The following is a 27,639-nucleotide window of genomic DNA, read 5'->3' as shown; positions in this document are numbered from 1 at the left end:
AATGTGCCTGCTAGGCAAATGGGAACAGTGATGGCCAACAAGAATGTGACACCCTCTTACAGTCATCCCCCAGGCTCCTGCCAACAAGGCTGTTGGTGGGGAGGCTCCTGGACATAAACTGGTGGGAAACGGAGGGAAAGCTCATTCTGGGGGCATCCCACTACATGTGGGACATCTGTTCTCTTGTGTGACCCTCACCTCCACACTGTTTGCAGATCTGCTTGATAGATGAGGAATTTTGAGGCCTCAAAGTGTCAAGTGACCCCCTGAGTACTTGCTGCCCACCTGGCAGAACCAGGGTTAGAAACTCGGGCCTGTGCTAGTCCAAGGATCCTACTTTTTTTGTCACCCAATTGCTTTCTGCCTCCTTGGTGGTCTTAGGCCAAGCTGTCCTACTGGCCAGAGCCCACAAGAACCAAAGGCAGCAGGGACCAAGTCAGAATAGAGTCTGTGACAAAACTGGGGCACCAGTGGGTTTAGCCCATAGCCATTGAGCCCAGGTCACTGCTGCACAGTAAGGACTTGATAGTGCAGAAGTATCCCCCAGAACCTGTGCACCATGCAGCTGACAGGGCCTAGGACAACAGCCTACATCCTCAGTGTTACCTGGCCCAGCCCAAGGTCATAACTACAGCTTTAGGATCCAAATGACCCAGTAGTGCTGTGTAGAGCAACCTTCCCCAGACCCCAATTTTGTCCCTGCCTCCTTCCACCTTCCCAGTCATGCCCAGCTGACCCTCCAGCACAGGCCATCTCATTCTCCTGGTGCCAGCATCTGAGCTGCATAGTCAGAGTGCCTAGCCTTATTCCAAAGGACAGACAGGGCTGGGGATACAGCCCAGTGGTAAAGTGCTTTCCGAGCTTGTGCAAGGCCCTGCATTCCATCCCCAGCATGAATGAATGAATGACAAGGCATGATCTTGTCTACGTTGCTCCAGTTTCTGGACAGAAGGAAGGAGATGCAACTCCTTTTCCCAGAAGGAAAGGAAAGGCAGATGGTTTTGTAGCCACCATCACAGACTTCAAGCAAGCAGGGCTGTACTGAAGTCTTAGGTCTGCTGCTTCCCAGCCTTGGGCAGAGCCCTTTCCCCAGAGCATCCGCATCCTAGTCTGCGACATGAAGGATAGCAACTGCTCCTGGGCATGTGAACATGAGGCTCAGGTCACATAGCGAGGGTACAACTGTGAGAGGATATCTGGCACATCGTGATTGATTGTTCAATGTGGGTTTACGTAGGTGCTGGTGATGAGGGTGGTAGTGGCAACACTAAGATGCCAGGTGAGAGCTGAGGCCCACAGAGAGGGGCCTGGCAGGCAAAAAGCGTTCTTGCTTGGGGATTTGAGGAGAATTTTATAAGGATTTTTTGCAAAGTTGAGGGTGAGGTTTAGGAGGAGCAAGAGGGATGGTGTGTTCCCTGAGGGTAGGAACTGTAAGAAGCCCTCACTGAAGGGGCAAAGGGAGAGAGAACAGGCTAGGCATGGTGGTGCCCACCTATTATCCCAGCACTCTGGGAGGCTGAGGCAGGGGGATGGTGAGTTCAAGCCCAGCTTGGGCAACCAAGCAACTTAGACCAAAACCCATTGAGGTGGTCACCGGGGGTCGGCCTGCTGGGATGAGGTCCAGAGCCTGTGTTTCCTACCTTGCCCAACTCAGTCACCCAGTGAAAGGGGAGAGAAACAGAGTGTGGTGATGGTCAAGTGGGCATGGACATGACAAAGGAGCAGGGGAAGGCCAGGCCAGGGAGCTCTGAGAGAGATATTTTCCTGGGTCTTGCTGCCTGGGCTGTGGGCCCCCCGGGCTGCCTTCTTTTAGGATCGAGGCCCAGCCTTGGCAGGAGGGACATGGACCACTATGTCCATACAAGCATCATCTTGCTGCCAAACGGGCCCAGGGCAAACCCAAGGAGCAATCAGGAGCCCTCCTTCCCTGGGATCTGGCCACAGGGTCTTGTCCCTGCTTCCGCTGGGCTCCCTAATGGTGCTTTTAACCTCAGTGCTCCCTCCTGGGGGATGCTGGTGGGAGCAGGGTTACCAATTAGCTGTGAGATTAATCATTACCTGAAATCACACTGACTCATCAGAGCTTAGGACTGGGCCCTGGGCAGGGCAGCAAAAGTTTCTCAGGATACTTGGGGAGCAGGTACCTTTCCCAGCCAAGGAACGTGAGGGGGTAGAGAAGGAAGAGGAGGTAGTGGGGCTGGGGCACAAGGCCTTCTCACTGGGGTAGGAGAGGATAGGGGAGGCACTGGATCCAGGGTCTGCAGGCTCCTTGGTCCACAGAGATAAATACAGGCAAGAGGCAGGGAGAGAGTGTCTGCTGGTGGCTGCTGTATATGCAGGGCACCAGCACCCAGGAGCCAGGCAGCTTGGAACCAGTACCCAGCTGCATTGCCCTCCTCCAGGAAAGGAAGCTCAGCTGCCAGGCAGGGTAGCTGGGGACCAGCCCGCGGTTCTTGGAATCAGAAGATGCAATGGGGCAAGACCTGGGCCACAGTAAGGCGGGCCACCTGGTGAGGAAGCACTGATGTTGGGACTAGAGTGATTGCACAGCCTGGGAATGAGTCCCCCTTAACTGCAGTTGGCTTTCTAGAGGCCCCAGGGGACCCTAGGCCTGGCTGGCTCCCCACCTTCCTTTTCTAGCCCAGCCCACTTGTCCTCTTTCCACGGAGCAGCCCCTCACCTCATTGTTCTCATCCTCCCACTTTGCCTGGCATGCCACTAGAACTGAACGAAAGACTTGTTTCTTTGCAACCATTTCTTTCATCTTTGCTTCATACTCTAGAGCAGCTATTGCCCCATACATCATCCTCTTTAATTACAACTTATTTTGAATAATGTAGTCGAGTCCCTGGCCTGCAGGGGTTGTGTTCCAAGATCCCCAGTGGGTGCCTGAAACTCCACGTCATACCAAACCATACTATGTTTTTTCCTTTATATCCACACCTGTGAAAAAGTTTAATTTATAAATTGGATACTGTTAGAAATTAACAATAACTAATAATAAAATAGAATGATCATAACAACATACTGTATTAAAATTTAAATTGATTTAAAACTTAAATGAAGTTATTTCTGGGCTTGGCCATTCAATATTTTCAGATTGCATGTCTTAGTTACTTCCCTCGCTGCTGGGACAAAATACCCAATATCCACAACCTAAAGGAGAAGAGGTTTATTTTGGTTCATGTTTTAGAAGTTTCAGTCTTTGTACTGTCGGCTGGCTCCAAGCAGAAGCCTCATGGTCACAGGGCCTGGTGGAGGAGAGCTGCTCACAGCATGGTGGACAGGAAGCAGAGAGATAAGGGAGGAGTCAGGGAGGGAAATGAACCCATCCAGGCTACACCCCTAGTGGCCCACCTCTTCCCACCAGGCCTCACTTTCTAACATCAAGGCAGTTACGAGCAGCCATACTCCAATCACCCACCAAAAGCCCCACTTATGAGCACGTGAGGCTCTTGAGGTACATCCAGATATATATCTTATCGCCGTAGTTGACTCTGGGTGACTATCAACAAAAGACACAATAAGGAGGAACCACTCTGTGATAAACTCCCATGAACTGACCACCCAACCCAGAAAGCAGAACGTCACTAATAATGTATTCTTTCACCAATCTCTCCCCAGTCTTCCAGCCAACTCTCCAAGAGGAAACCATCCTCTTGAGTTCTGTGTTTGTAATTATTAAACACAAGGAAGACCATAGGTATCCAGAGAGGAAGAGGGCTGTGGTTCTTTAGCAGAAGTAGCTGTTTTACACACTGAGTTCTGACTGCCCTGAGGGCAATGCTAGGTCCCCTCTGCTGGAAGTGGGAGTAGGAGTAGGGTGGGGCTGGGCATACAGTGGAGCTGGGGAGGCCATGGGTACCAAGGTCAGGAGGGGGTGGAGATGATGCCAGGCAGCAGGCAGCAGCTTCAGGGAGACAGAGAAGTGTTTGATTCCACCCTCTGCTCCCACACAGGGGCCTGTGTGACTTCAGCTACGATGTCACACAGTGTTGCCTGGTGACCTAGCTGGGAAGAAAAGCCCACTGTGTTTCCAGGTCTGGGAAGAAAGAGGCCAAACTCTCTCATCTTCCTGGGGGTGCCCAGCCCCCTGCTCAACTGGCATGGCCCAGGTCTCACAAAATCCCTGCACCCACAGAACCTCTCCTTGCTGAGAAAGATCCAGACACTGACACTGCCCACGCTCCCCTTTCCCTGGCCCGGCCCAGTGCTGGTGTACGGCCATCCTGAGACCACACTGACACTGAGGTGCCCGGGCAAGCTGTTGGGGCAGGACTGACAACTGGTCACCCTCCCACACCACACACTGGTCTCGGAGCTTGATAGACAAGGCTGGACTCACCTGCCCAGAGATGATGGGGAGGAGAAAGAGCAAGGTGAGGCTGGGTACGGAGACCAGGCACACCTGAAAGAGCCCATCCCTCCTGCATAGTCCTTTGTTTTGCTTGCTCCTAAATTGTGAAGAAAATGTTTCTTCTATGAGTCTGTCTCCACAGCTATGAAATGGGGAGCAGTGTGGTCTCAGACTCTCCTTGAGCCCTGTGGGAATTGAAATGTAGCTTTTGCAGGTGTTGATTGAGGCTGCCCTTCCCTGCTGGGTTCTGCCCCCTGGGTGCTGGGCTCAAAGAGCCCACTGAAGTGGCTCATCCCCCTTAGTACCCCTGGCAATGGCCCCTGTGCCCACCAAGCCCCTGCCCTCCCAGGCCCAGGTTCCCTGCTGGGACACAGGTCCTGGAACCCCCGGAGAGAAGGCATTTTTGTTCTTGTTGTTGTTTGATTTTTTGGTAGGTGCCTAATAAAAATCTATAGCAGAGGAACATGGCCTTCCCGGAGGGGACTAAACTCTCAGTGTAATAACATGCAAATAGTTCAGCATAGGAGCTTCCGTACCTTCTGCTGGCTGTCAATATGAAGCCTGTGACAGTGTCATTTACCCATAGGGATGGCAGAAAGAGCCAAGACCAAATGCACACAGGTGCAGACTCCCTGAGAATACCCTCTTGCAGCTATACCCTTAGGTCAAATAAGCTAAATATCTGGGGGTGCTCCGGAGCCAGTGTGACTTCCACCTTTACTACCCTTGGCTCAGATGTCCCTGGGCCCTCATGCTCTCTGTCCAGATCCCACCCTCCTGTTTAAGCCTCCTCCTGGACTGTCATACACTCAGGACTGGGACCAAATTGGCCAAACAGGATCCCTAAGCAGCAGCAGATTCAGGGACCCAGGGAATGTGGGGGATCCTGAAGAGGAGCCAGATCCATTTGATTTGATTTGTAGCTTTAGGAAACATTTTAATAGCTGGGTAGAATCCCCTGTAAAAGATGTTCATAATTTATATGGTACTATATATTCATATTTCTTCCTCTGAAAATCCCAGCGCTTGTCTCTCTATTGGTTGATGTTTATAGATGTCAGTGCTCTTTGTATTAAGGATATTAATTCTTTTTATTTATTGCAACTTTCTCCTGTTCCTCTCTCTATGTATCCCTCTCTCCCTCTCTCTCTGTCTCTCCCCCTCCCTCTCCCTCTCCTTCTTCCTCTTCTGCTCCCTCTCCCTCTCTCTCTCTCTTCAGTATTGTAAAATTGGGCAATTATAAAAATTGGTATAGATTTTTTAAAACATAGTCAAACAATCAAGCCTATTAATTCTTTCTTTATGACCTGAATTTCATGTTTTTTGTTTTTTTTTCCCATGCTGGGGATGGAACCCAAGGCCTTATGCATGCTAGGCACATGCTCCACCACTGAGCCACACTGCCAGCTCTAGGTCATCTTTCAAGGAGGTCTCTCCTGCCCCAGATGCCCTAAACTCTGCCACTACTAATGAATCCCTGCATGGTAGGCCTTGTAGCCCACAGAATGAGCCCATGTCCAAGATGCATGCAGAGGACAGGGCAAAAGCCTCAAGATTGCGGATTCCAGCAGGTTCTGCTTCCAGCCTCAGCCCTGGCCCTACTTCCTCAGCCACACACTAACTCAAGCCCGCTGGAATCCAACACCAAATGCCCTGTGCAACAGACAGACAATCCCGGCCCCTCTAGGACAGCTGCTGCCGCTCCTGGCTTTTTGACAGCAAATCCACCTGTCTGAACGGGCAAGGTACCAGAATTAGCAACTTCTGAGCCTGCCCCATGCCAGGCCCAGCAGGGTGCCAGGTGCCATATTTGGGTACCAGTGGGCTTCAGTGCTGAGCTGGCCACGACATCTGTGGGCCGTGTGGCTTGGAAGAGTGGCCTGCTGAGTTCTGCACCTAGTAGCCTTGGGTGGGAGAGTCCAGAGCAGGCCTGAGAAGCCATTGGGAATCCCAGCCATACACACAGCTAGGGGGTCTTTCAGGGGAAGTGAATTTCCTCCCTGGGGCTCAGTCCACCCTCTGCTGGGTTTGTGTAGTCTGAGATTTGGGGGGAGTTCACCATCAGCCATATTCACTCCACCACATATAAGTCATTACTACTACATCATTCAGTGCTGGCCAGGGTAGAGGACAGGCAGAGGATGTTATCCTGATGCAGGACCTTTAAGGGAAGCCTGGGGAGGGAGGAAGCTTAAAGGGAGGAGAGACTGAGAGCCTGGCCTACAGTCCCACCGCAGACCTCCTCCTTGGCCTAGGCCTCCCTGGCCCTGTCTCAGCTTGCCCAGCGGGGAGAGTGAGGACAGACCTGCAGGCCTCGCCAGGAGGCACCAGCCTGCCAGCTGGCCTCAGGTCTGAGTGAAGTGTGAGCCATTCTCAACTCTGTCCCTTCAGGCTACATTCCTGGAAGGCTGTGCTGGAAGAGAAGCCACTGAGGTACAGAGGGGGTGGCACAGGCCTGGCTGGGATCTGGGATTCCAGGGATAACCTCAGTGCTTCCGGGCCTTCACCTCTGTGGCAACCGGAAAGCTCATGACAGGCCCCATACACTCACAGCAATGAAGGAGTCAAGGCCAGAGTGTGAGGGAGATAAGTCTCCTCCCCAGGCCACTTGCAGGAACCATGGGCACACCTGCTGCTGTGAAGGCTGAGTAGCAAGCCAGTCTGGGTTTGGCAGGGAGGGAAACTGAGGCTCAGAGAGGTGGCAAAGAGAGCTGGGCAGAGCTGGATGAGACCTATATCTCTTTCCCCACAGGCTATTAGTTAGTTTTGGTCCTCAACCACCAAACTAGGAGACTGACCTGTCCGGAGTGGTAGGAAGCTAAGAAGGAAGTGGTCAGACTAAGAGGAGAGGCGTGGTCTGGGTCTGTCCCACGCTAGGGGTTCCCTCTGTCTTCCCACCCAGCCTGACAGAAGAATGGGGAAGAAGACACTCATCAACGCTGCCGCACATGGTGACAGCCCCACTGGGCCTGGGCTGAGGCCTGTTCTCACCTCCTAATGAGGCATCTTGTTAAGCAAGGACTTGCATGGGGAAGCCAGAGTAAGCCACGGGGATGACAGTCCCTCCTTCCCGGTGACATCTGGAAAGAGCAGTCCAGGCAGAGGATCAAGCAGGACAAATGCTAGAAGGCAGTAACAATGACCCAATAGGAAGTTAGGGGAAGAGAGAACCATCAGGGACTCCAAAGTTTGGGCCTAGAGTGACCAGAAGAATAAAGTGGCCATCACCATGTAGGGCAGACAGCGGGAAGAGATGTCAGAGTGGAGTCAAGGTGTGCCCTTCGGGGCGTTGGCTCTGGGTTGCCAAGAAATCCCAGGGAAGCTGTCGAGCGGCACGTGGTTTCTGGGAGATCTCCCCACTCACTTCCCTGAGAACTGAAGGAGGTCACATCTCTGGAGGTCTTCAGGGCTGAGCAGAGCCTCAGTGCTTGGTCCTTGTCTTCCCTGGGCCCAAGGCTTACCAGAGCCAGGAGGGGGCGCTGTGCCCAGATCCCCAGTGCAAGCTGGGAGAGGGCGGGTCTCGACAGGCAGCTCCAAGCCTTCATGTCCCACTGGGGAAACTCACTCTCAGAGCACAGCAGCTCAAGTCCCATGGAGTGAAGAGACAGAGCAGGGAACCCAGCTGTCCTGACGGTGCCCATCAATAGCCGGCCATTTGCAGCCTTAGGAGGACTATGGCCCCTCATCACCAGTTCACCACACCAGAAGGGCAAACAGCAGGTAGCCTTCTGCCAGGGGGAGTCCAGAAGGGCCGCTCCAGGCCAGGAGTGGAGTCAGGAGCCAGGCAGCACTGGGAGGGGACCAGGACCCCACTTCCTCCTGTACAGATCCTCTGGGTAGAAGGTGGATGGACATCTGAGACAGACGCAATCATTGTCCCCACCAGTACCCTGAGAGTTCATGGGTGGGGATATGCCCTGTAAACTGTAAAGTGCTGTGCACATGACAGACCCGTGATGACGGTGGCCAACCACTAGGACGTGAGAAGCACTGAGACACGGGGCTCAGAAGGTGAGGCGGCCTGTCTCCTACTGCAGGAGGGGACATGTCCAGGGCTGGGGAGAGACAGGAAAGCACTGAGAGACACACGGGGTGTGGGACAGAGGCAGGGAGAGAGCAGCCTGTAGGATGACTGTCCTGTAGTGTGTGGCCAGGTGGTGGAGACTTGAAGAGGAATTGTGCAGAGGGGATAGAGGTTAGAGGAAGAGGCCACTCAGCCCCAGCTCTCCTTGCAGGTCACTGAGAGCCCGGAGGACGCCCTGAACGCCCCCCAGAGCATACCACCTAACATCAGCCACCTGTCTCCCTCCAATAAGGAGACCATCATGGTCACTCTGCATGGGGCTACCAACCTCCCCTCGTGCGCGGACGGCTCGGAGCCATGTCCCTACGTGGTGGTGTAAGTAGTGGGGGAGAGGGTAGGGGAGGGGGCACTTACAGGTGTCGGCATTGTGAGCAGAAACCAAGGGGTGGGTATTTGGAAAGGATCCTCGAAGGTTTAGCACCTAGACTGTGACAACCAAGAGAAGTCATACAGGGGATGTGGCTCTGTAGAGGGGGAGGAAAGGTACGAAAGGGTCCAGAGGGCCGGCCACCTTTTCATCCTACAAGCATCTGGACAGGGATTGGCCACAGCTTGCAGAGGCCTAGGCAGCGCTCAGTGGTGGCGATGGTCAGAGAAAAGGCTTTGGGTCCCCTCTTCTGGCCTCTGGGTGCCCTATCCTACCATGCCCAAGTGGCTGGGGGGCCCTCACCTCTCCCTAGTCCTTTCCGTCTTAGGGCTCCTGGTCCTTTCGTGGGAGACAGGTGGCTGATGTTAGGTGGTATGCTCTGGGGGGCGTTCAGGGCGTCCTCCGGGCTCTCAGTGACCTGCAAGGAGAGCTGGGGCTGAGTGGCCTCTTCCTCTAACCTCTATCCCCTCTGCACAATTCCTCTTTAAGTCTCCACCCTTTGGCCACCTCTCCCCAGTCCTTTCCGTCTCAGGGCTCCTGGTCCTCCCTCCCCATAGCCCTAGCAGCCAGCAGGTACCCGAGCCCTCCATACCATGTCTTCTGCCCATCTCACAGCCTCCCTGCTCCCAGAGGCGGCATCCCCGTGCCAGCCAGCCTGGCTCAGCCTTTACTATAAAGCCCTGCAGGACCTGCTCCCCCCACAAGCTCTAATCCCCACCAGGCTCCCCGCCTCCTCCAGCCCAGCATCATTCAGCTCCTGCCTTTGGGGAGTGCCTGTTCCCCCTCCAGCACCCACCAAAACCACACCCCCAAAGCCTTTCCCAGGACTCCCCCTCCTCTAGGCAGCCCCCAGGGTTGAGCACTAGCTCCTCTGGAGTCCCATAGCAGTGGCAACACTAGCCTGACTTTACAGAAATGTGGTTCATATGCTCCTCTTCTGTCCCTGAACAGCGACACCCTCAGGGTCCAAGGCTCATCCTCCATTTCTCCAACAGTGCTCCCAGCCTTGGCCTAAGCCCAGACTTGGAGCCAAGGTTCAAGGGGTTAGGATGACTGTGGGGAAGAGGGAGAGACGCTGTGCTGAGGACCAACAGGTGACACAGGGCCTCATGTGCAAAGCCTGGCTCCTCAGCCCTCCCTTCCCCCAACTCCACCCTCCAGAGAGGGAGGGACAGGTGGCAGGGAGCAGAGGCTGGCTCCTGGCTGGGAGCTTGTGGGCCAGCGCCCCTCCGCTATTTCCATAAACCAATTATCGCTGATCATCTCGGGAGATTGAGGCCCTACTTGTCAAAAATCCAGCCTGGGTGGTGGAGGGGTGGGGATCAGAGTGGCCCCATTGCTCCTCAGCAGGCATTACAACCCTGCACCATCACCCTGTTGCCATGGGAACATGCTGCTGGGAGCCTAGGCGACGGAGCTAGGGTGGGGGTGTGGAAAGCTGGGCAAGCCCCAGTCTGTCTGCACCCTCCTGGTGGCATGTGGGATGAGGTGGGGGTGGGAGGCAGAGCACAAAGCGGAGAACAGGCCTGGTCCAGGCTGCAGACTGTGTCCCAGGGCCACCAGCTCCAGGTGGTGCTAATGAGATGCAAATGAAAGAAGGGAGGGCTTCCAAGAGGGGCCCAGCTGCCGGTACCTGAAGGTGGTTTTTAGGGCTCCCCAGCCCCAGGCAGGTGGGAACCCCAGAGGGAAGACAGGATCTCCACATGCTCCAAGCACTGGAAAGAATTTGATGCCCTGTGTGTTTCATTACAATGCACAACAAAGTATCTACCAAGCAGGAGAAAGTCCAGTAAAATTTTCACTTTCATAATCAATACTTCAGAGCTTTTCAAAAATGCATAAATACTTAAATATAAAACCTGAGACTGTCAAACTCCTAGAGGAAAATGGGGAGGGAGAAGTTCCTTACTTTGGTCTTAGCAATGATTTCTTTGGATTGGACACCAAAAGTACAAGCCTAGAAACAAAAATAAAAAGTAGAGCTGTAGCGAAAAAGGTCTACAGAGCAGGGACAACAGTTAATGAAGTAGAATGGCAGCTTAGGAGAGGATACATGCAAATCATATAAGCCATTATGTGGAGTTAAATATGTAGTTAAAATATAGGAAGGACTTACACAACTCAGCTGCAGGAAAACCTGGTTAAGAAGTGGGTAAAGGAACCTGAGTAGATTATTTTTCCAAACAAGATAGAAATGGCTAAGAGGTCTATGAAAAGCCACTCACATTACTCATCATCAGAGAGAAGTAAGTGAAAGCCAGGAAGAGACAATATCTCACACCTGGTAGGAGGGCTGGTATCAAAAAACAGTGACGGCATTTATTGGTTTGTTGGTGAGGACCAAGGTAAAGGGAATCCTGCCTGCTGCCACTACTGCCAGGGGTGTAGACTGGTACAGATGGGATGATAGTTTCTCAAAAAACTAAAACTACACTATGATCCATCCACCCCATTTTTGGATGTAGACCCAAACAAAATGAAATTAGTGTCTTGAGGACTACCTGCTTCCCTATGTTCATGACAGTATTATTCACAATAGCTGAGGCATGGAATCATCCTGTCTCCATCCACTCACCAATGAGTGGATAAGGAAAATGTGAGATAGATATAGATGAGATAGAGACAGAGATAGGGGAGATAGAGATAGAGATAAAGATAGAGATAGAGGTAGAGATAGAGGTAGAGTTAGAGGTAGAGATAGAGACAGAGATAGAGATAGAAGTAGAGATCAAGAGATAGAAATTGAGATTGAGATTGAGAGAGAGAGATTGAGATTGAGATGGAGATAGAGATAGAGACAGAGGTAGAGGTGGTGGGGGAGGGAGAGAGAGAGAGAGAGAGACAGAGACAGAGACAGAGAGAGATGTAAGCCATGAAAAAAATGTTAGCTGGGCATGATTACAAGTGTACATAACCCTGTAACTCTGGAAGGCTGAGGCAGAAGGATTAAAAGTTTAAACTTAGGCTGGATAATTCAGTGAGACCCTGTTGCTAAATAAATAAATAAAGCTGTCAATGTATGTAGCTCCGTGCTAAGGGTCTAGGTTGAATTCCCAGTGCTGCAAAAAAAATTTTTAAAGAAATAAAATAATCTTGCCATTTGTGACAACACGCATAAGTTGAAAGACATCCTGTTCCATGAAATAAACCAGACACAAAAAGACAAAAATAGTGCACTATCTCGCTTAATGTGGAACCGTTGTTGAACCCATAGAAGCAGAGAGGAGAAAGATAGTTGCCCAGGGCTGGAGAATGGGGAAATGGGGAGAGATGTGTCAAGGGGTGTGAATTTCCAGGGAGGAATGAGTAAGTTTGGGGATTCTCCTGTGCAGCATGGTGACTGTAGTTGATAACACCGTTGTGTACGTGAGATTTGATGAGGGTTAGCTTACGTGTTCCCTCTGACACACACAGAAAGAGTAACTGTGATAGTGATGGCTGTGTTCACTACCTTGACCGTGTGGAGTAATCCACAATAGATGCAGTGTGCATTTTAAAATGTAGGTGTCAATCATACCTCAGTGAAGCTGGGAAAAAACATACAACATTTCACAGTCTCTCTAAGCATTTCCCCACAGTCTCTCTAAGCATTTCTGTGGCCCTGCTTTCTGATGCTCTGTGTAGAGTTTCCTGGTTTGGCTCCCTGCTCTCTGCCATCCTGTGTTGTCCCAGCCTGAGAAGGGCTTTGTCACCTCCCCGGCAGGCAGGCCAACAGTTTGGGTGCTGGTAAGGAGTGAAGTTCAGGCTGAGAGTGCCCCAAAGTCTCTCATGCCATCAGTGCATTAGCAGGGACTGGAAGAGGCTGCAGGCCCAAAGCTGGGGCCTGGCTTATGTGGGATGTAGCCACTCCACCCCTCTGTGGCACCGGTCTGAGCTCGTGTGGTCATGGGGATTGTCCTCTAGTTACACAGCAGCCTTGAGTGCAGCCTTAACCCTGCCTGTGTCTGTCGAAGCCACTGCTCTACATCCAGTCGGACCCCACTTCTCCATGGGAACAACTTTCTCTGGGGTTCCCAGCTGCCTCAGTGCTCACCTGTGTGCTCACCTGGCACCGTGTCTGGCGTTATCTCCCAGTGGCAAATGCCCTGTGCCACTCACACTCTTCTGACTTTGAAGTTGCCCGCTCTTATTTCCCTCCCCAGCCACACCTCTCTTCCCCGGCACCAACTGTGCCTGCCTCAAGGTTTCCACCCTACCCACTCCTTACCCCCTCTCCATCCTGGAGCCAGTTCTTTTGCCCCCCATCTAATCTATCACCAGGGTGCCACTGTGCCTGTTGCCTCCTGGAGTGGGCTGTCTCCACCAGCTCCTCCGCCCACTGCATTATTTTCCCAGCTGCTCTTGGTCTGTCTCCACGCTCCCCTTCAAAGACAGCCTCCAGGGTAAGGAGGATTCCAGGCCCAGAGTGGTTGGGGCTTACTGCCCCCCACTCCCCTCTCCGTTCTAGTGATATGGTGCATCTCTCAGCTCTCTGGGCAACTCCGTCCTCTCCCACCCCAAGCCTTTGCATTCCCCTCCCCAGAGCATAATATGGTCTCTTGTTCAGATCTCCCCTCCATCACCACCTCCTCCACAAAGCCCTCCCTGATCTTCTAGTCCCATGTTTTCCATGAGCAACCACCAGGTCCATTTCGCTCACTATTGCATTTCCATTATGAATCACAAAAGTGGGACAATAGGAAGCTGGCAATGGATCATTGCTGAATGCATTGGTGCAGCCACGTGTCTAGCTCACTGTGTCACTTCGGGAGAGTTACCTCACCCCTCAGTGCTTGGCTGCCTCCTGGGGAATGGGCTTTGAAGGGCTACAGAGACAGGACTGCCCAGCAGCAGGTGCAAAACATGATGGGAGGGAGAGAAGTGCCTTGCCAGGGCCTGCAGTGGGCATTTGAGACCGAACAGGAAAAAGCTGAGAGCAGTAGGCAGAGGTTGGACTGGGATCCAGAAGCCCCTGCCTCCTGCTGTGACCTCCAGCCAGCCTCTGCTCCTCTCTGAGCCTCAGGTTCCCCATATCTCCACTATGTTTTTGGGTTTTGTTTTGTTTTGGGTTTTTTTTGGTTTTTTTTTTTTTTTTTTTTTTTCCCGTACCGGGAACCGAACTCACTACCTTGCGCTTGCTAGGCAAGCGCTTTGCCGCTGAGCTAAATCCACAGCCCCCCTATATCTCCACTATGGTGCAGACCCGTGTGGTGATTGTGCTCTGGCCTGGCCATGGTCTCAGCTCTTTAGAACCCAGCTATGCTGTGCTACCCAAGACAGATTCCATGCCCACACATGCTGGGCCAGCGCCCAGTCCCAGGGTCTCCACTGACTGCTTACAGCCTGGCTCAAGGCCCTGGGGCCTGAGCAGTGTCCAGCACCTGCCTCCCCACCTGGCACAGACAGACCTGCCAGTCAGAGCACAGCAGGGACCAGGAACTGGCACTGACAGACAGGGTGGAGGTGGGGTGCCCCAGTGGGCAGGATGGGCACAAGAGAGGGAGGTGCTGGCCAGGAGGCAGCCTGTAGTTCTGTCCCTTGGCCCAGGGCTAGTGAAGGCTGCCAGGGTTGGCAGCCACTGCTTTGGCTGCCTGCTGCCCAAGGCTAATGAGCGGGGATGGAGCCAGTGCCCAGCGGGAGGCTCCTCCATGCATGCACCAACCGGCCTGAACAGGGCTGAGGGGAGGCCCAGGTCAGGGCTAGGCAGGGCCATGCTCAGAGGATCTGTGGATCCCTGCCCTGGCCTCACATGGGCCCTGAACTTGGTCACAGGCTGAGCCCTGACTCCTGGTGACTCATGGAGAGGATATTAAAAGCAGGCAATTGTTGGAGGTCCTGGAAAGAGAAGTTAAGGAAACACCTTTGACATACAGAGCTGGCAAATGCTCCAGGAGTGTGTGTGTGTGTGTGTGTGTGTGTGTGTGTGTGTGTGTGTGTGTGTGCATGCATGTGTGTGATGTGCTTTAGTTGTCACCCAGTCCTATGAGCTAGATGTAATATTGTTCCCATTTTACAGATGAAGTTCCTGAAGCTAGGAACATTTCCATGATTTCCCATTGTTCACAGAACCAGTCTGCATCCAGGGACTCCAAAAGTTCCAGACTCCAAAGGTCCTTGCTACCCCATTGCCTGCCCTAGTCTTTCATGCAGCAGTTTCCCCTCCTGGAAGGGGACCATTGGCATTAGGACCCTGACTAACCCATACTGCCAGAGACCTCTCAGCCGCGGCACTCCCATCCGGACTCCCCATCCTCCCTGTGTGACTGTGGCCTTAGACAATTGCCCCAGAGGCAGGGACCTGAGCAGAGAGGGTAAAGGCTGGCACTCTCAGGCAACCTTCACCTCAGCCATAGGAGAGTGAGGCTCAGTACCACTAACAAAAGTGACAGCACTCATGGGACAGGCTCAGGAGTAAAGCCACCCCCCTTGCCCCTTGTCCCATTCTAAGCTCACACAGAACCCAGGACTCTGTACATGCTGGCCTCACCAAGCTTCCAGATCCAGGGGACTGAAAGGACCATCGGGGGTCATATGGTTGGTCAGTGGGGTAAGACAGATGGAGATGATCTTTCCCATCTGACCACTGGCTCCAGAAGAGGCCAAAGCTGCTTCCGTCCTAGCCCTGGGAAAAGAGATGCAGCTGGGGGAAGAGATGGGGTCAGAGGAAGAGACAGACTGGGGAGAAGAGATGGGCTTGGAGATCCTGGGTGGGGCCTGGGACTCTAGCAGCTCTGCAGGCTCCTACCCTGTGGCCTGGTTCCCTGCCCATACCTACTCCCTGTGGCCCTGGCCCCTCAGAGCTCAGAGCCTCCACATTTTTGTTCTGTGAGAACTTCCCTGCAGCCCAGAGTGTAAACACAGCTGGCATCCATGGTCAAGGCAGGGCTGGACCTAAGTTATAAGGAGTCTTTCCAGATGTCCCCCATGACCTCTGTCCAGGGCCCCTGAGGTCTCCTCATGCCAGAACCCCACAGTCAGACCCCAAAGCATGAGCTCTCCCACAAGGCATGGGACTCCTGGGGTGCTCCCGGAGAACAGAGCTGCCCAAGAGAAGCAAGTGCGCCTGGGCGAAGGCAGGCTTGGGCCTTCTAGTACCCCAGTGTGTTCTAACAGGCTACTTATTCCTGAGCATGCGCAGAGCAGCTGCCAGGGGTCCTCCTTCCTCCTCCCTCCCCAGAAGTCAAAAGCAGCCATCCAGGAGCTTGGTCCTCCTCTAGACTTGGCCTGGCTTCCCTCTGCCCTGGCCTGGCCCCTGTGGGCTTTGGGGTCAGATGCCACATGACCAGTACATGGGGGGAGCCAAGAGAGGCCCCTGGGCAGGGGCTGGGATCTGGGGCCCAATTCAGCTCTCCTACCTTGGTGTTCCCCATGATGCCACCCAGAGTAGAAGACACTGGCAAACAGGACCACCTGGCTCCTCCAAATTGCTGACCTGCAGGAAGTGAGCTTGGCTTGCCTACTCTGTTTTGTGAGAGCAGACAAAAATCCAGATTTCTGTGTGAAATCCACCAGTTTTTATGTGCTGGCCAGACAGCGCTGCTCAGTTAGGGTCTCTGCAATGGCTCCTCACTGTCTTTCCCATGGCGTGTTCCCCTGCTACTTACGCAAGTAAGCCTGTGTCTTAGTCACTTAGGCCCTTGTCCTCATGGCTGAGACCCAGTACCGACCCCTGCAGCGTGGAGGAGAGAGGGTTATTTCAGCTCATGGTCGGCTGGCTTCAGGGCAGCATGGCATGGTAGAAGGGTCTGGGTGAAGGAAAAGCTGCTCACGGCCTGGTTGGACAGGAAGCAGAGAGAAGGGAGGAGCCAGAGAGGAAAATAAACCCTTCCAGGCCACGCCTCCAGTGAGTCCACCCTTAACAACAAATCAACTATATATCATCACCCCATGATTAGATCACTGTCCAGAAGCCCTGCCTATGAGTATGCAAGGCCTTTGGGAGACATTCTTGGTATAAACCATGACATGTCTCCTCCTTCTCCTCGTGTTTAAAGTTTTGAGACCAGGTCTCACTATATAGTCCAGATTGGTCTTGAACTCACAATCCTCCTGCCTCAGCCTCCCAAGTGAAAGGATAACAAGCACGTGGCACCACACCTGGCTGGCATGTCCCCTGCTGGAGGACCCCTCTTCTCACTTCCAGAACAGCATCTCCTGATTTCCTCCCCTGCCTGGGGACACTGTCTGTGGGATCCTTTCCCTCCCCAGGCCTGGCAGTGTCTTCCCTCCCCACTCCACCCCTGCCTGTCCTCCACACCTCTATTTTCCCTAGATTTCCCTCCCCCAGGTTCCCTTCTACCCACATCTGAAGGCCCCAATCTGTCCAGGCCCCAGGGACCCACCTTCCACTGTGTGTCCCCCTGAGGCTCAGCCCTCCCCAGCTGAATTTCTTGTCTCCTCCTCTGGGCTCTGCTGTCCATGAGGAGCCTGTGAGATACACAACACATCATGGCCAGGGAGGAGCTGAGCTCAAGGATGTCTAAAGGATAAGCCTCCCATGGGTAATAGAGCCAGGAGCCAGGATTTGAACCCGTGACTCAGGAGCCCAAGCACTAACATAACTGGCATGGGAAATAGGAGAGGCTATGGGCATTATGATGGGGAAGGTGAGGACCAAGGAGCCAGGCTTGGGAGGGCAGGGGAGGTGGGCAAGACCCTTTCCTTCCCCTGTTGCTCAATGACTTCCAGGTAGCCAAGCCTGAGAAAGAGGGCACTCGGGAGAGAGGGTGTTCAGAGTGACAGATGCCTCGCAAGGACCCAAGTCACAGCCAGACCCTCCATGTTGTTTCATCCAGGCCTTCTCTTATGAGGGCACTGTCACTCCACCCCATGGACTTCCGAGTTGACCCCCAGGGGTCCCTCCTCCCTCTTGCTCTGCGACATTCCAAAGCTCTGCGCTGTCCCAGCCTCAAATAGAGAAGGAAGTTATCTTTAGAAAACAAGAAAATCCCTTCCCAGGAAAAGGTAGATTTGACAAAAATCCCCAACAAATGGGGTCTTGAGTCTCATTTTGCAAGGTTCTCTCTCAGGCCACCTGGGAAGGTTTCTCTGCCTCACCCGCTCCCTGAGTACTGAGGGTGAGGTGAGGGGTTCATGCTGCCCATGAAGGGGTCCCCCTGGAACACCTGGATGACCCAGATACAGTGTGGGTAGGGGGAAAGCAGTCCTGTTTTTCAGAGACCTTTGCCTGAACCAGAGAATTCCTTGGAATCTCAGAGATCCCTGGAATCTCAGACCTCCATGGAATGTGCCCTGTCCTATTTCCAGAGCAGTCCTGCTCCCTGCCAAGCAGGGGCCCTGGCCCCTGCAGAGGGGACTGGACTGACCAGAGATGCTGACTTCCCAGCTTATACTCACTCGATCCTGAGCCGGTTGGTCTGTAAATCCAGGCCCCCTTGCAGGCTTGTAGCACCATCAGCAATTAGTGATGGTTCATTAGAGTGCAATTAGTAAATACAACCCAGGATGAGGGCCCACTGCTTTGCTGAGAGTAATGCCCAGCTCATGCCATAAGTGGGCCCTCCAGAGACTCAGAACCAGTGGAGTCAGCCACTGTCCTTGGGAACCTTGCTGTGGGGGCCTCAGTGGTAGCTGCATCTGGGGGAATGGAAGAGGGGTAAGAAGGAGGCTTCAGGCTGGGCCCTCCCTGCCTCAGACCTCAGCCCCTCTCCTGTTGGAAGCGCCTCTAGGTACTTCTTGCCCAGCATTCCCAGGGGCTTGGCCAAGCACAGAGGTGGGAAGCTTTGTCCCCCGACTCCTTGGCCTCCAGGCCACTGCATGTGGCTTGGAAAGGAAAGGGCTGGAGAGAACTCTCCAGGCTGCTGCAGCCCATGGAAACTGGATCAGCCAGCCCATCCCTCCCTCCCGTGATTATAACTGCTCAGGAGCTAGCTCTTAGCCTCCCCCAGCATCAGGCTCTGTCCTCCACAGGGAGCCCTCCTCCACATCTCTATGAGCCTGGCCTCCTCCTGGGAGGCCTCCCTCTCCAGTCCAGCCAGGTGGGCACAGGCACAGGAATTCAGCCTCTGATCACACTGTTCTGTGGCCCTCTGCACAGGCCACCTCCCCGACTCGTCCCTGATGCCTAAAGCTGGGCTCTGGGATCACGCAAGAGGTCATTAGGTTTTTGGTACTTTCTGAAGAGGAAGGCAGGCTTGTGTCCTCAGAGCCTGGCTCCTCACGGGCTCTGGAGGATGGGGAGGCTGTCCTCATGGCTCAGAGCCTGACGCAAAGGATGCAGAAGAGGGAAATTGCTCGGCCTTCTCAGGATAGCTAGGTCAAAGGACTCAGCCTGAACCTACTAGCCCAACCTCCCTCAAAGTTGCCCAGCTTAGGGCCATGGTAGACCACATCAAAGGGTCCCAAGACCCCTTGTCCCATTGCCCATCCACCTAAGGGTCTGCCCTTTGTCATCTTGCTCAGCACCTGCCTGGCTGCTTCCTTCCCAGGGGCTTCTGGGAAACTCCCCTTGGCCTTTCCCATCCTCCTGGGAGCCTCCCCAGCCAGGACACTGCAGCCAGAGCAGAGGATGGCGACCCTTCCCTTTCTATTGGTTTCTAGGAGGCTTCCCTGAGATTGGCACCCAGCATAAGCTAGATCACCTGTGTCCTGGGCTTCCAAAGCTCTTCCTAGGAGGAGGTCAGACCTTCACTGTCATTTGTGCTTTGATGGTCTGAGGAGAGGAGCAGGCCAAGGGAACCTGTGGGGCAGGTAGGGAGCCAGCTCAGTCAGGTATAAACTGAGGAGCACAAGGCTGCACAGGTTCTGGCATGGGCCACAGCCCTCCAAGGACAGTGTGTGTGCCCCCTGCAGGCTCACAGGTTCCCTCTCTCCATCCGTGTCCTGTGCCTTTCCTCCACTCCTCTCCACTCACAGCCATCGCCCCAGGGAGCCAGACAACCCACTTTCTCTTAGCCGTGACTTTGCAGAAGCAGAACTGGGTTCTCTTCCTTCCCACTCCCAGCTGTGCTTGGGCCCGGCCGCTCTCCCCTGCTGGGGTGGGGCCCCAGGGACCAGAGGCTTGGGCCTGGCATTTGTCAGACACACACACACACACACACACACACACACACACACACACACACACACACACACACACACACACACACACACACACACACACACGAGCCCTGGGGTTACATTCTCCTGCAGCCAGCAGCTGGGGCCCAGGATACCCACACCCTGCCTCTGACGCCACCCTCAGTCCCAGACTGCTGCGGCTGGATTAAGTCTGAGCCCGAGACAGCAGGCACCACCGTCAGCACCTCCTGCCCCTGCCTGCCTGGCGCCAGGCTGCAGAGCCAGGGCAAAGCTTCCGAGGGGAAGGGATGGGGCGCCTCTGTCCTTGCAGACAGACTGCAGGGATGGGATCTTGGACAGGTCCTGGAGGCGGGATAGAACTCAGCCCCATTCCCAGCTGGCAATGGCGGGAGGTGGGGGACTGGCCATGTCCCCTGCCTATCCTGTGAGCCATCAGAGGCCCCCTTGCTCTCTAGTTGCTAGAATCTCATCCAGACCAAGAGGAGTCAGCAGTGCCAGGAAAAGCCATTGCCCTGACAGCTTCCTCCACCTGCTAAAAGCCTCCCCTCCCTGGGGCCTCCCCCTCCCACCCAGCTCCATCTCCCTCACCCAGCCCTGCAGACCTCTGAGTGTCAGGGCCGGGAAGGGGAAAACTTAACTCTTCACAGACCTGAGGGAATTAGCCCTGGGCCTGGACCCATAGCTCTTCCCCTCTGTTAGCACCTGGAATTCATCCCACCAGTCCAGACACACACACACACACACACACACACACACACACACACGCACGCACACGCGCGCACACACACACACGGAGAAGGGGAAGGGACAGGGGCACAAACATCAGGAGGGCAGAGATAGGCTAGCAAGTACCGCTCTAACTCCAGGGCCTCTAACTCCAGGGCCCATGATCCATACCTGCCACATGCAGGTCCCTGGCAGGGTCCAGCCTGAATCCTCTCCCTGCACTGCTGTGGCTTCACGCCTTGGCTGCTGTCTTCTCTGGGCACACAGGGCCACTTGACGATCCTACCAAGACGAGCCCACACAGGAATGGGTTTTGAGACATTTGGAGTGTAGATGGCTGCCTTCCTCCTTACAGCCACTTCTACCTGTGTGCTTCTACCTGTGTGCTGCTGCCACATGCAGGTCCCTGGCAGGGAGGCCAAGGCGTTATCACAGTGTGCCGCCACCACAAGGGCAGTGTGGTGGGTTTGGCAGGAGGGGACCTCTGAGAGCTCTGAGGTCTCTGACTTGGCTCAGGGTGGCATGAGGAGCCTCTGTACTGCACCCACAGTCAGTCACAGAGCCAGGAGGAAGGGTCAGTGGGGCAGATGGGTGGGTGGGGCCGGGCGGGGCCCTGATGCCCTGCAGGTCTCATGCAGCCCCCTCTCCAGGCTCACAGCCCCCACCGCCGTGTGATCCCCCTGGGTGGTACAAGTCACACAGATAGGCCACCCATCTCCTAGCATGGCAGATTTTCTTTCCTTGTGATGATACTCAAAACCAGCCTCCTACAGAGGAGGAGCTGAGGCTCAGCCGGGGGGCCAGGTCCCAGGAGCCACTCAGGTGAAAATTCAGCCTCTAACTCCAGGGCCCATGATCCATACCTCAGCCATGGCAGCTGGAGACCCACAGTCACAGACCCAGAACTAGGGGTCATCCTAGGAAGAAACCAGGCCAGGGGCAAAGGGGCCGGTCATGGGAGGGCCACTGAGGCCAAGATCTTCAGACTATGGGCTAATGACAAGGGATTCATTTATACTTACATGTTAATAATAATTATTTGTAACATTTCCTGCACTTACTTATGTGCCAGCCACTACGTGTGTTAGTTCGTTTCATTCCCACCACAACCCAGCAGGATGGGTACCACGACCACCCCATTTTCCAGATAAAAGAACCAATGCCCCAGGAGGCTGTGCACCTTGCCAAGAGTCACACAGCTGGTAGGGGCAGAGCAGGACTTGGAACCCAGGCACTGTGACTGTAGGATGCTGATAGAATCATCCCATCACACAGCTTCTCCATCAGTCAAAGCAGAGCAGGGGATCTACTTCAACCACCAGAGCTTGGCAATGGGACTCTCCAAAGAATGGCTAGGAGCCAGGCCGCAGGAGTCAGGCTGCAGGGTCACTGAAGTCTAAGGGACAGAGGCAGTGATGAGGCCCAGGGCATCCTAGAGGACTTCCCGGAGGAGAGGCTCTGCTGGGGTGAGAGGGAAGGACCCCAGGCTGGTGTTGCTGAGGCACTGGGCAGACTGCATCCAGGTTTCTAAGCTGACTGGTCCATACCACATTTGTTTTGAGGCTTTTGGGTTGGGCTAAGGGCTGGTAAGGATGCTGTCCCTGCTTTCCACCTGGTTACCATGAATGCACAGCTCCTTTGCCAGTGTGCCAGGGTGACTCCAGGTTAGGTAGCAGCACCTCTTGCAGCCCAATACGATATACTGCAACATGAGCAGTATTAGCTTTCACTGAGCTGCCTGGTGGCTCTGAATTTTGGGGCACAGGTTCCTGCAGGCTGTACAGGGGTATAGCGGACCAAGCTCCCACCTCACCCATGAGCACTCACTTCTGCCCCTGTGCCTAGCTATGAGTGCCCAGTCAGAGGCCCGGTACCCATTGGGCACCACAGGAGAGCAATGCTCTTCACTGAAATGGTCCCAGCTGGAGCAGCTGGGCCAGTCTGGAAATCTGGGACAGATGCTTGGGGAATTGAGACCAAGAGGCATGGACAGCTGGCTGAGTGGGCATCACAAATTCATTCATCCACGCTGTCAGAAGCTTCCTCCCCCAAACCAAGCCTGGAGGAGGGCCCAGGTCAGGAGGGGGTCCACACATACAGGCATCTGCTGGAAGCCCCCCACCCTGCCCCAGTGAGGGGCAGGGTGTCAGACAGGCATGGCATCTGCCCAACCCCACCCTGGACCTGGGTCAACCAAACCTCAGCTGTGGCCAGCAAGACAGTGTGGTCACCAGGCAGGCAGGACAGCTGAAGGAAGAGGCCTGGTGTCTCCTGGGCCAGGGATGACATGAATGTCACTCGAATTTATGGATGGTGAAGTAGGCAAGACGCCTCCTCACACTCACCCTGCCCCTCCCTCCCCAGGAAAACCACAACTGAGGAAGACAAGTGGAGCTCCAAGGCGGTCACCTCTGTGAGCTCAGAGCCCACCCGAAACCCCATCTGGGGAGACACAGTGCAAGTGGAGATCCCTGCGGAGGAGGCGGGGCGAGAAGGTGAGGCTGAGGCTGGGGAGCTGGTATGTGTGAGAGAAGGGCTGCAACCAGGACCCGTCAGCCATGCAAGGCGCTAGCAGCCTCCCTCTCTGCTCAGCTGGAAGCCACCTGAACACCCCCTACCCCCACTCCCCAGTACAGTTAAAAGCACTCAAAGAACAAATCATAATACCGTCACGCCTCATGTCTCCAGCCTGCTCCAAAAATGACTTGTTCCACATAAATGAATTTGCCAGACAATGCATGCTTATCTGTTTTTATGGCCTATGTTATTATTTTCATGGTTGTTATTACTGCCGTCTCCCCTGAAACGGCACTTTATGGCTGCCTGGCATGTCCCCTGCATTTGTCATTGGTATCACCACCTCTCAGGGGGAGCCACGCTGCTCCCATTGCATAGAGGAGGACTCTGCTTCAGGGGATTTGATAGCTGGCTGAAGAACAAGTTCTCAGAAAGCAGAGGGCCCAGGACTTAGCACTGTCTTCTCACCATCACCCCAGGGTTCTAGTTGCTTCCATCTGAGTCTTGGTGGGTTGTCCTGGTTTGTTTTAGTAATGGGGATGGAATACGCCCTTTTTAAAAATTTTATTTCTAAACAGCCTCCGTAAGTTGTCCAGGCTGGCCTTGAACTTTCAGTCTTCCACTCCTCAGCCTCCTAAGCAGACATGCACCACCATGCACAGCTGTGGTTTCTTTTTTTTTTTTTTTTTTTCCAGTACCGGGAATTGAACTCACAACCTGGCACTTGCCAGGCAGGCACTGTGCCGCTGAGCTAAACCCCAGCCCCCAGCTGTGGTTTCTTAATTTTCCTAGAATCCTTGCTTAGACCTCCGGGGTCTCAGTAGCAACCTTCAGGTACTTTCTGGATGTGCACAATTGTGTTCCACGCTGTGGGCCTGCCCGATGCAACTCTCAAGGGAGAGATGAGGCTGGCACCTAGGAGGACTGCCTGGCTGGTGCCAGGGCTACTGTAGGGCACTGCCTCTGGCACTGGCAGCCCAAACCAGAGGTGCCAGGCAGGTCCCTGGTCTCATCTAGTGAGAACCCCCTCGGTTGTCTTCCTGCAGGTGCACTCCCAGAAAGGACAGGCTTCTCCTCTCTTTTTGGAATCTTATAGAGCCAGGACTCCTTGTTCTCTTCACAAAGAGCAAACCAGCTGCCAGAAACCCAGTGGGAGAGGGAACAGGAAGGGAGGGCCTCCATAAAGGGGAGGAGTCCATTTCTGGGTCAAGGCAGAGAATTGGTTTTCCAGGCTGTAAAGGAACAGGTGGAGCTGTGGCGATGGTTTGAGAAGATACAAAAGAGGACAAATTGATCTAGGATTTCATGGAGAGGCACGTGCGCGCATGCATGCTCGCATGTGTGTGTGTGTGTGTGTGTGTGTGTGTGTGTATGTGTGTGTGTGTCTTTGTGAATGCCTGCATGCTGGCTCACATTCATGCAAGCATTACTGTATGGATGAGTGCATGCTTTCTCTGTGCCGATAGGCACACAGGTCTGTGTCTTGTATGTGTGCGTAGGTGTGTCTGGCTGCAGCTGTATGTTCTGTGTGTGCATGGATGCACTGGTATCTGGATGGTGGTATGCATGTGGCATTGTACAAGTGTGTGTGTGTGTGTGTGTGTGTGTGCGCGCGCGCCCACACACACACTTGCGCACGCATGCAGGAAGAGAGGAGCTGGGGAGTATGGGCCTGGTCTGGGTCCTGGCCTGGGCTGTAGACATCTGGGGTGAGGGGAAAAGGATGAGATGAAGTCAGTAGCCCCAGGGGCCCATCTGTGCAGCACAGAGAGGACAGGACAACTGTGGGAGGGACGGAAGCATCGGGAGGCCACATGGGCAGGCAGGGGGTATTGGCAGACACCACTGCAGATCCGAGTAGCTTGTTGAAACCTGGTGGGAACCAGTTGCTGTGGTGACGTCTGTGGAGGGGGTGGGGGGATGGAGGCCAGGCCAAGAGGCGGAGGCGGGTGGGAGGTAGTGTGAGGATGTGTTAATGAAAAGCAAAGGGGAACTGCAGACCCTGGGTCAGGGCCAAAGCAGGCAGCAGCAGAAATGGCTTGTTGGCTGCACAAAGGGAGCAGCAGGGGGCCGGAAGGGCACAATGCCCAGAGAGGAAGCTGATGAAGCGTGTGTGCAGTGTGCAGACAGGAGCAGGAGGGGTGGCCATCGTCCCCCTGTCACAGCTCACTGCTGGGGGTTGGGGGAACACTGGGCAGTGCCCTCCTGCTTGGCCTTAGCGAATCCCAATCAGATTTGGCCTGGGCCCATGATGTGTGGATCGGTACGGCCACAGCCTCACAGCTACTGGAGCCTTGGCCAGGAGCACTGGATCCCAGCTGGTTTTCTTGTGTCTGCTAAGGGTTGGGTGAGTGTATGGAGAGCTATGGATTATTAACAAAGAGGGAAATGGTGACGGACACAGGAGCACTTCACAGAATTTATTCGCTTGAAACACACTCTCCTCCCCCAACAATCCTAGGAAGGAGACAGTGTTTTTTTTTTCTTCTTTTGTTTGTTTGCTTGAAGTATTAACATTTTGCAAAGCAGGTACATGAAGTTCAGAGAGTTAAGTGTCACAGAGCACATTAATCTTGGTCCTAGAGCCCAGGTCTCCTGAATTCAAGTCCTTTGCCTTACTCTACTTTCTTAAAGTCAATCTCAAGACCTTTTGATGCCCCTTTCCCCTCTTCCCTTTGAGCATGGACCCCATAGCTGGCTCTTGGCAAGTATCTTTCCCTCTCTGTGAGTTCAGGGTGGCTGTGGGGAAGCGAGAGAGGAAGAATGTGAGTAGAGCCCCTCACTTCCTTCTCCACCCCCACCTCCAAACGATTCATCAGCTCCAAGGGACTCAGCTGCTGCCGGGCTTGGGTTCACCCCTAGGCTTCTGGTCAGAGGGCCTCCAGGTCAGCCGCTGTCCCTGGTGCTGAAACGTGGTCCTCTGCAGAGGAGGGGTTCCCAAGGGTCTCCTGCAGGCACATGCCCCCTTCCCCACCTTCCTTCCCCATTCTCCTCTAGATCTTTGTCATCCTCCTTCCTCCATCTCCCTCCATCTTCCACCTTCCCCTATCTATCTTTCCTTTCCTCCTTCCCCATCTCTTCCTCTTCAAATCAGATTTTTCAAGAATAGAAAGTTGCCTCAAAGGTCACCAACCCAGCCTCTCCCATCATCCATTTCCGTGCTGTGTGGTGTCGGGCCAGTTTTATAACCCCTCTGTGCTCCATGCCCATATCACAAAAACAGAGATAGTGACACCCTAATGGATCTGGCTAAAGTTGCCATCCTCATGGCTGGCACAGAGCAGGTACTCACGAAACGGGACTTCATGATTATGTCCAGGACGTTGGAGTTCACCTTAACATTCATGCCACTGAATGGCAAAAGGTGGTCTTCTGGGAAAGTGTTTTTTTGTTTGTTTGTTTGTTTTTTTCTGGTACCAGGAATTGAACTCATGACGTTGTGCTTGCCAGGCAGGCGCTGTGCTGCTGAGCTAAATCTCCAGCCCCTGGGAAAGTGTTATTCTTGGCATTGAGACTAGTTTTGGAGTAGACCTTGGTTGACAGCTACACTGGAGGATTTCTTGGACAGATCACTTTTCCTGACTGAGCCTCAGTCTTCCCACCTGTAACATTGGAAGATAACCCTTCCAATCCTGCCTGAGAAGCTGGTGGGAGTGTTTGTGACCAGTGGAAGAAACCTGTCCCTGCTCGCCTGTGTGTCTGGGTGCACACGTGCCTATCGTCCCCAGGGGCTGGGCTCACCTCTGTTTTGCACCCCTGGGCTGGGGGGTGTCTCTTGACTGCAGGATAAAAATCATATTGTGGGTCCTAATGGCACCTTCCATGGAGCCTTGCTCTGTGCCGGGACTCGGGCAGGGCATACGTGTGTCCACACTGTACAAATGTGCCAATTCTTGTACATAGCCTGTGCTCCCTGTACTCAGCAATGTCTCTCATCTCTCACTGCCTCTCCTTGCTGGGAGAGAAGATGTCTGGCCCTTTCCTGACCCTGTGCTCCTTTCCTCTTTCCAGATGTGGTCCTCAAGGTGGTGGACAACACAAATAAAGAGGAGCTCTTGTCTTACGAGATCCCCGTCAAGTACCTGCGTGTCTTCCACCCCTACCACTTTGAGCTGGGCAAGGTGAGTCAAAGCCCTGGGCTCTGGGCATGACCTCTGGTCAGATGGAAGAATTGGTGAGGAACACTTTGATACCCTCCAAAATTCCCCAAGAGCAAATTTACCACACCCACCACATAGCAGGACAAGACTGAGACCACATAGGGCTCATAACCCCTGATGGGAATGGTGTCCACAAGAATTTGGAGTTCTCTGTACTGGGTGTGGTGGCACACACCTGTAATCCCAGAACTCAGGAGGCCAAGGCAGGTGCATCACAGTGAGTCTGAGGTGAGCCTGGGCTACACAGTGTGTTCAAGACCAGTCTGAACTACACAATGAAACCTTGTCTCAGAAAAACAATACAAAACAAAAAGGAATTAGGAATTCTCCACATTCATCTCCATAAAGGAACCCAATTTACATAAAGCAACTATCACATTGAGCGACTACACCAGTTAAAGAGTATTTG

At 54.0% G+C, this 27,639-nt stretch overlaps 1 protein-coding gene across 10 annotated transcripts in view; it reads left to right on the top strand.

Moving 5' to 3' along the window:
* The window catches only part of Ccdc33 (coiled-coil domain containing 33), a 90,980-nt gene that overhangs the window by 11,496 nt on the left and 51,845 nt on the right, over positions 1 to 27,639 (top strand). For 9 of the 10 annotated variants that reach the window (XM_005393560.2, XM_013519029.1, XM_013519027.1 and 6 more), the window contains 3 exons: positions 8,593 to 8,756; positions 22,918 to 23,048; positions 27,082 to 27,191. In XM_005393560.2, the coding sequence (XP_005393617.1) occupies positions 8,593 to 8,756; positions 22,918 to 23,048; positions 27,082 to 27,191 (405 nt within the window). Of the gene's footprint in view, positions 1 to 4,045; positions 4,380 to 8,592; positions 8,757 to 22,917; positions 23,049 to 27,081; positions 27,192 to 27,639 lie in introns of those variants that run through there. The other variant, XM_005393570.2, reaches the window with a different exon arrangement.

The sequence above is a fragment of the Chinchilla lanigera genome, unplaced genomic scaffold (assembly GCF_000276665.1).
Source record: "Chinchilla lanigera isolate Chin_1 unplaced genomic scaffold, ChiLan1.0 scaffold00049, whole genome shotgun sequence".
NCBI classification, from domain to species: domain Eukaryota; kingdom Metazoa; phylum Chordata; class Mammalia; order Rodentia; family Chinchillidae; genus Chinchilla; species Chinchilla lanigera.
Note: the sequence above shows the minus strand (reverse complement) of the source record. Positions and strands in the feature narration are given on the sequence as shown.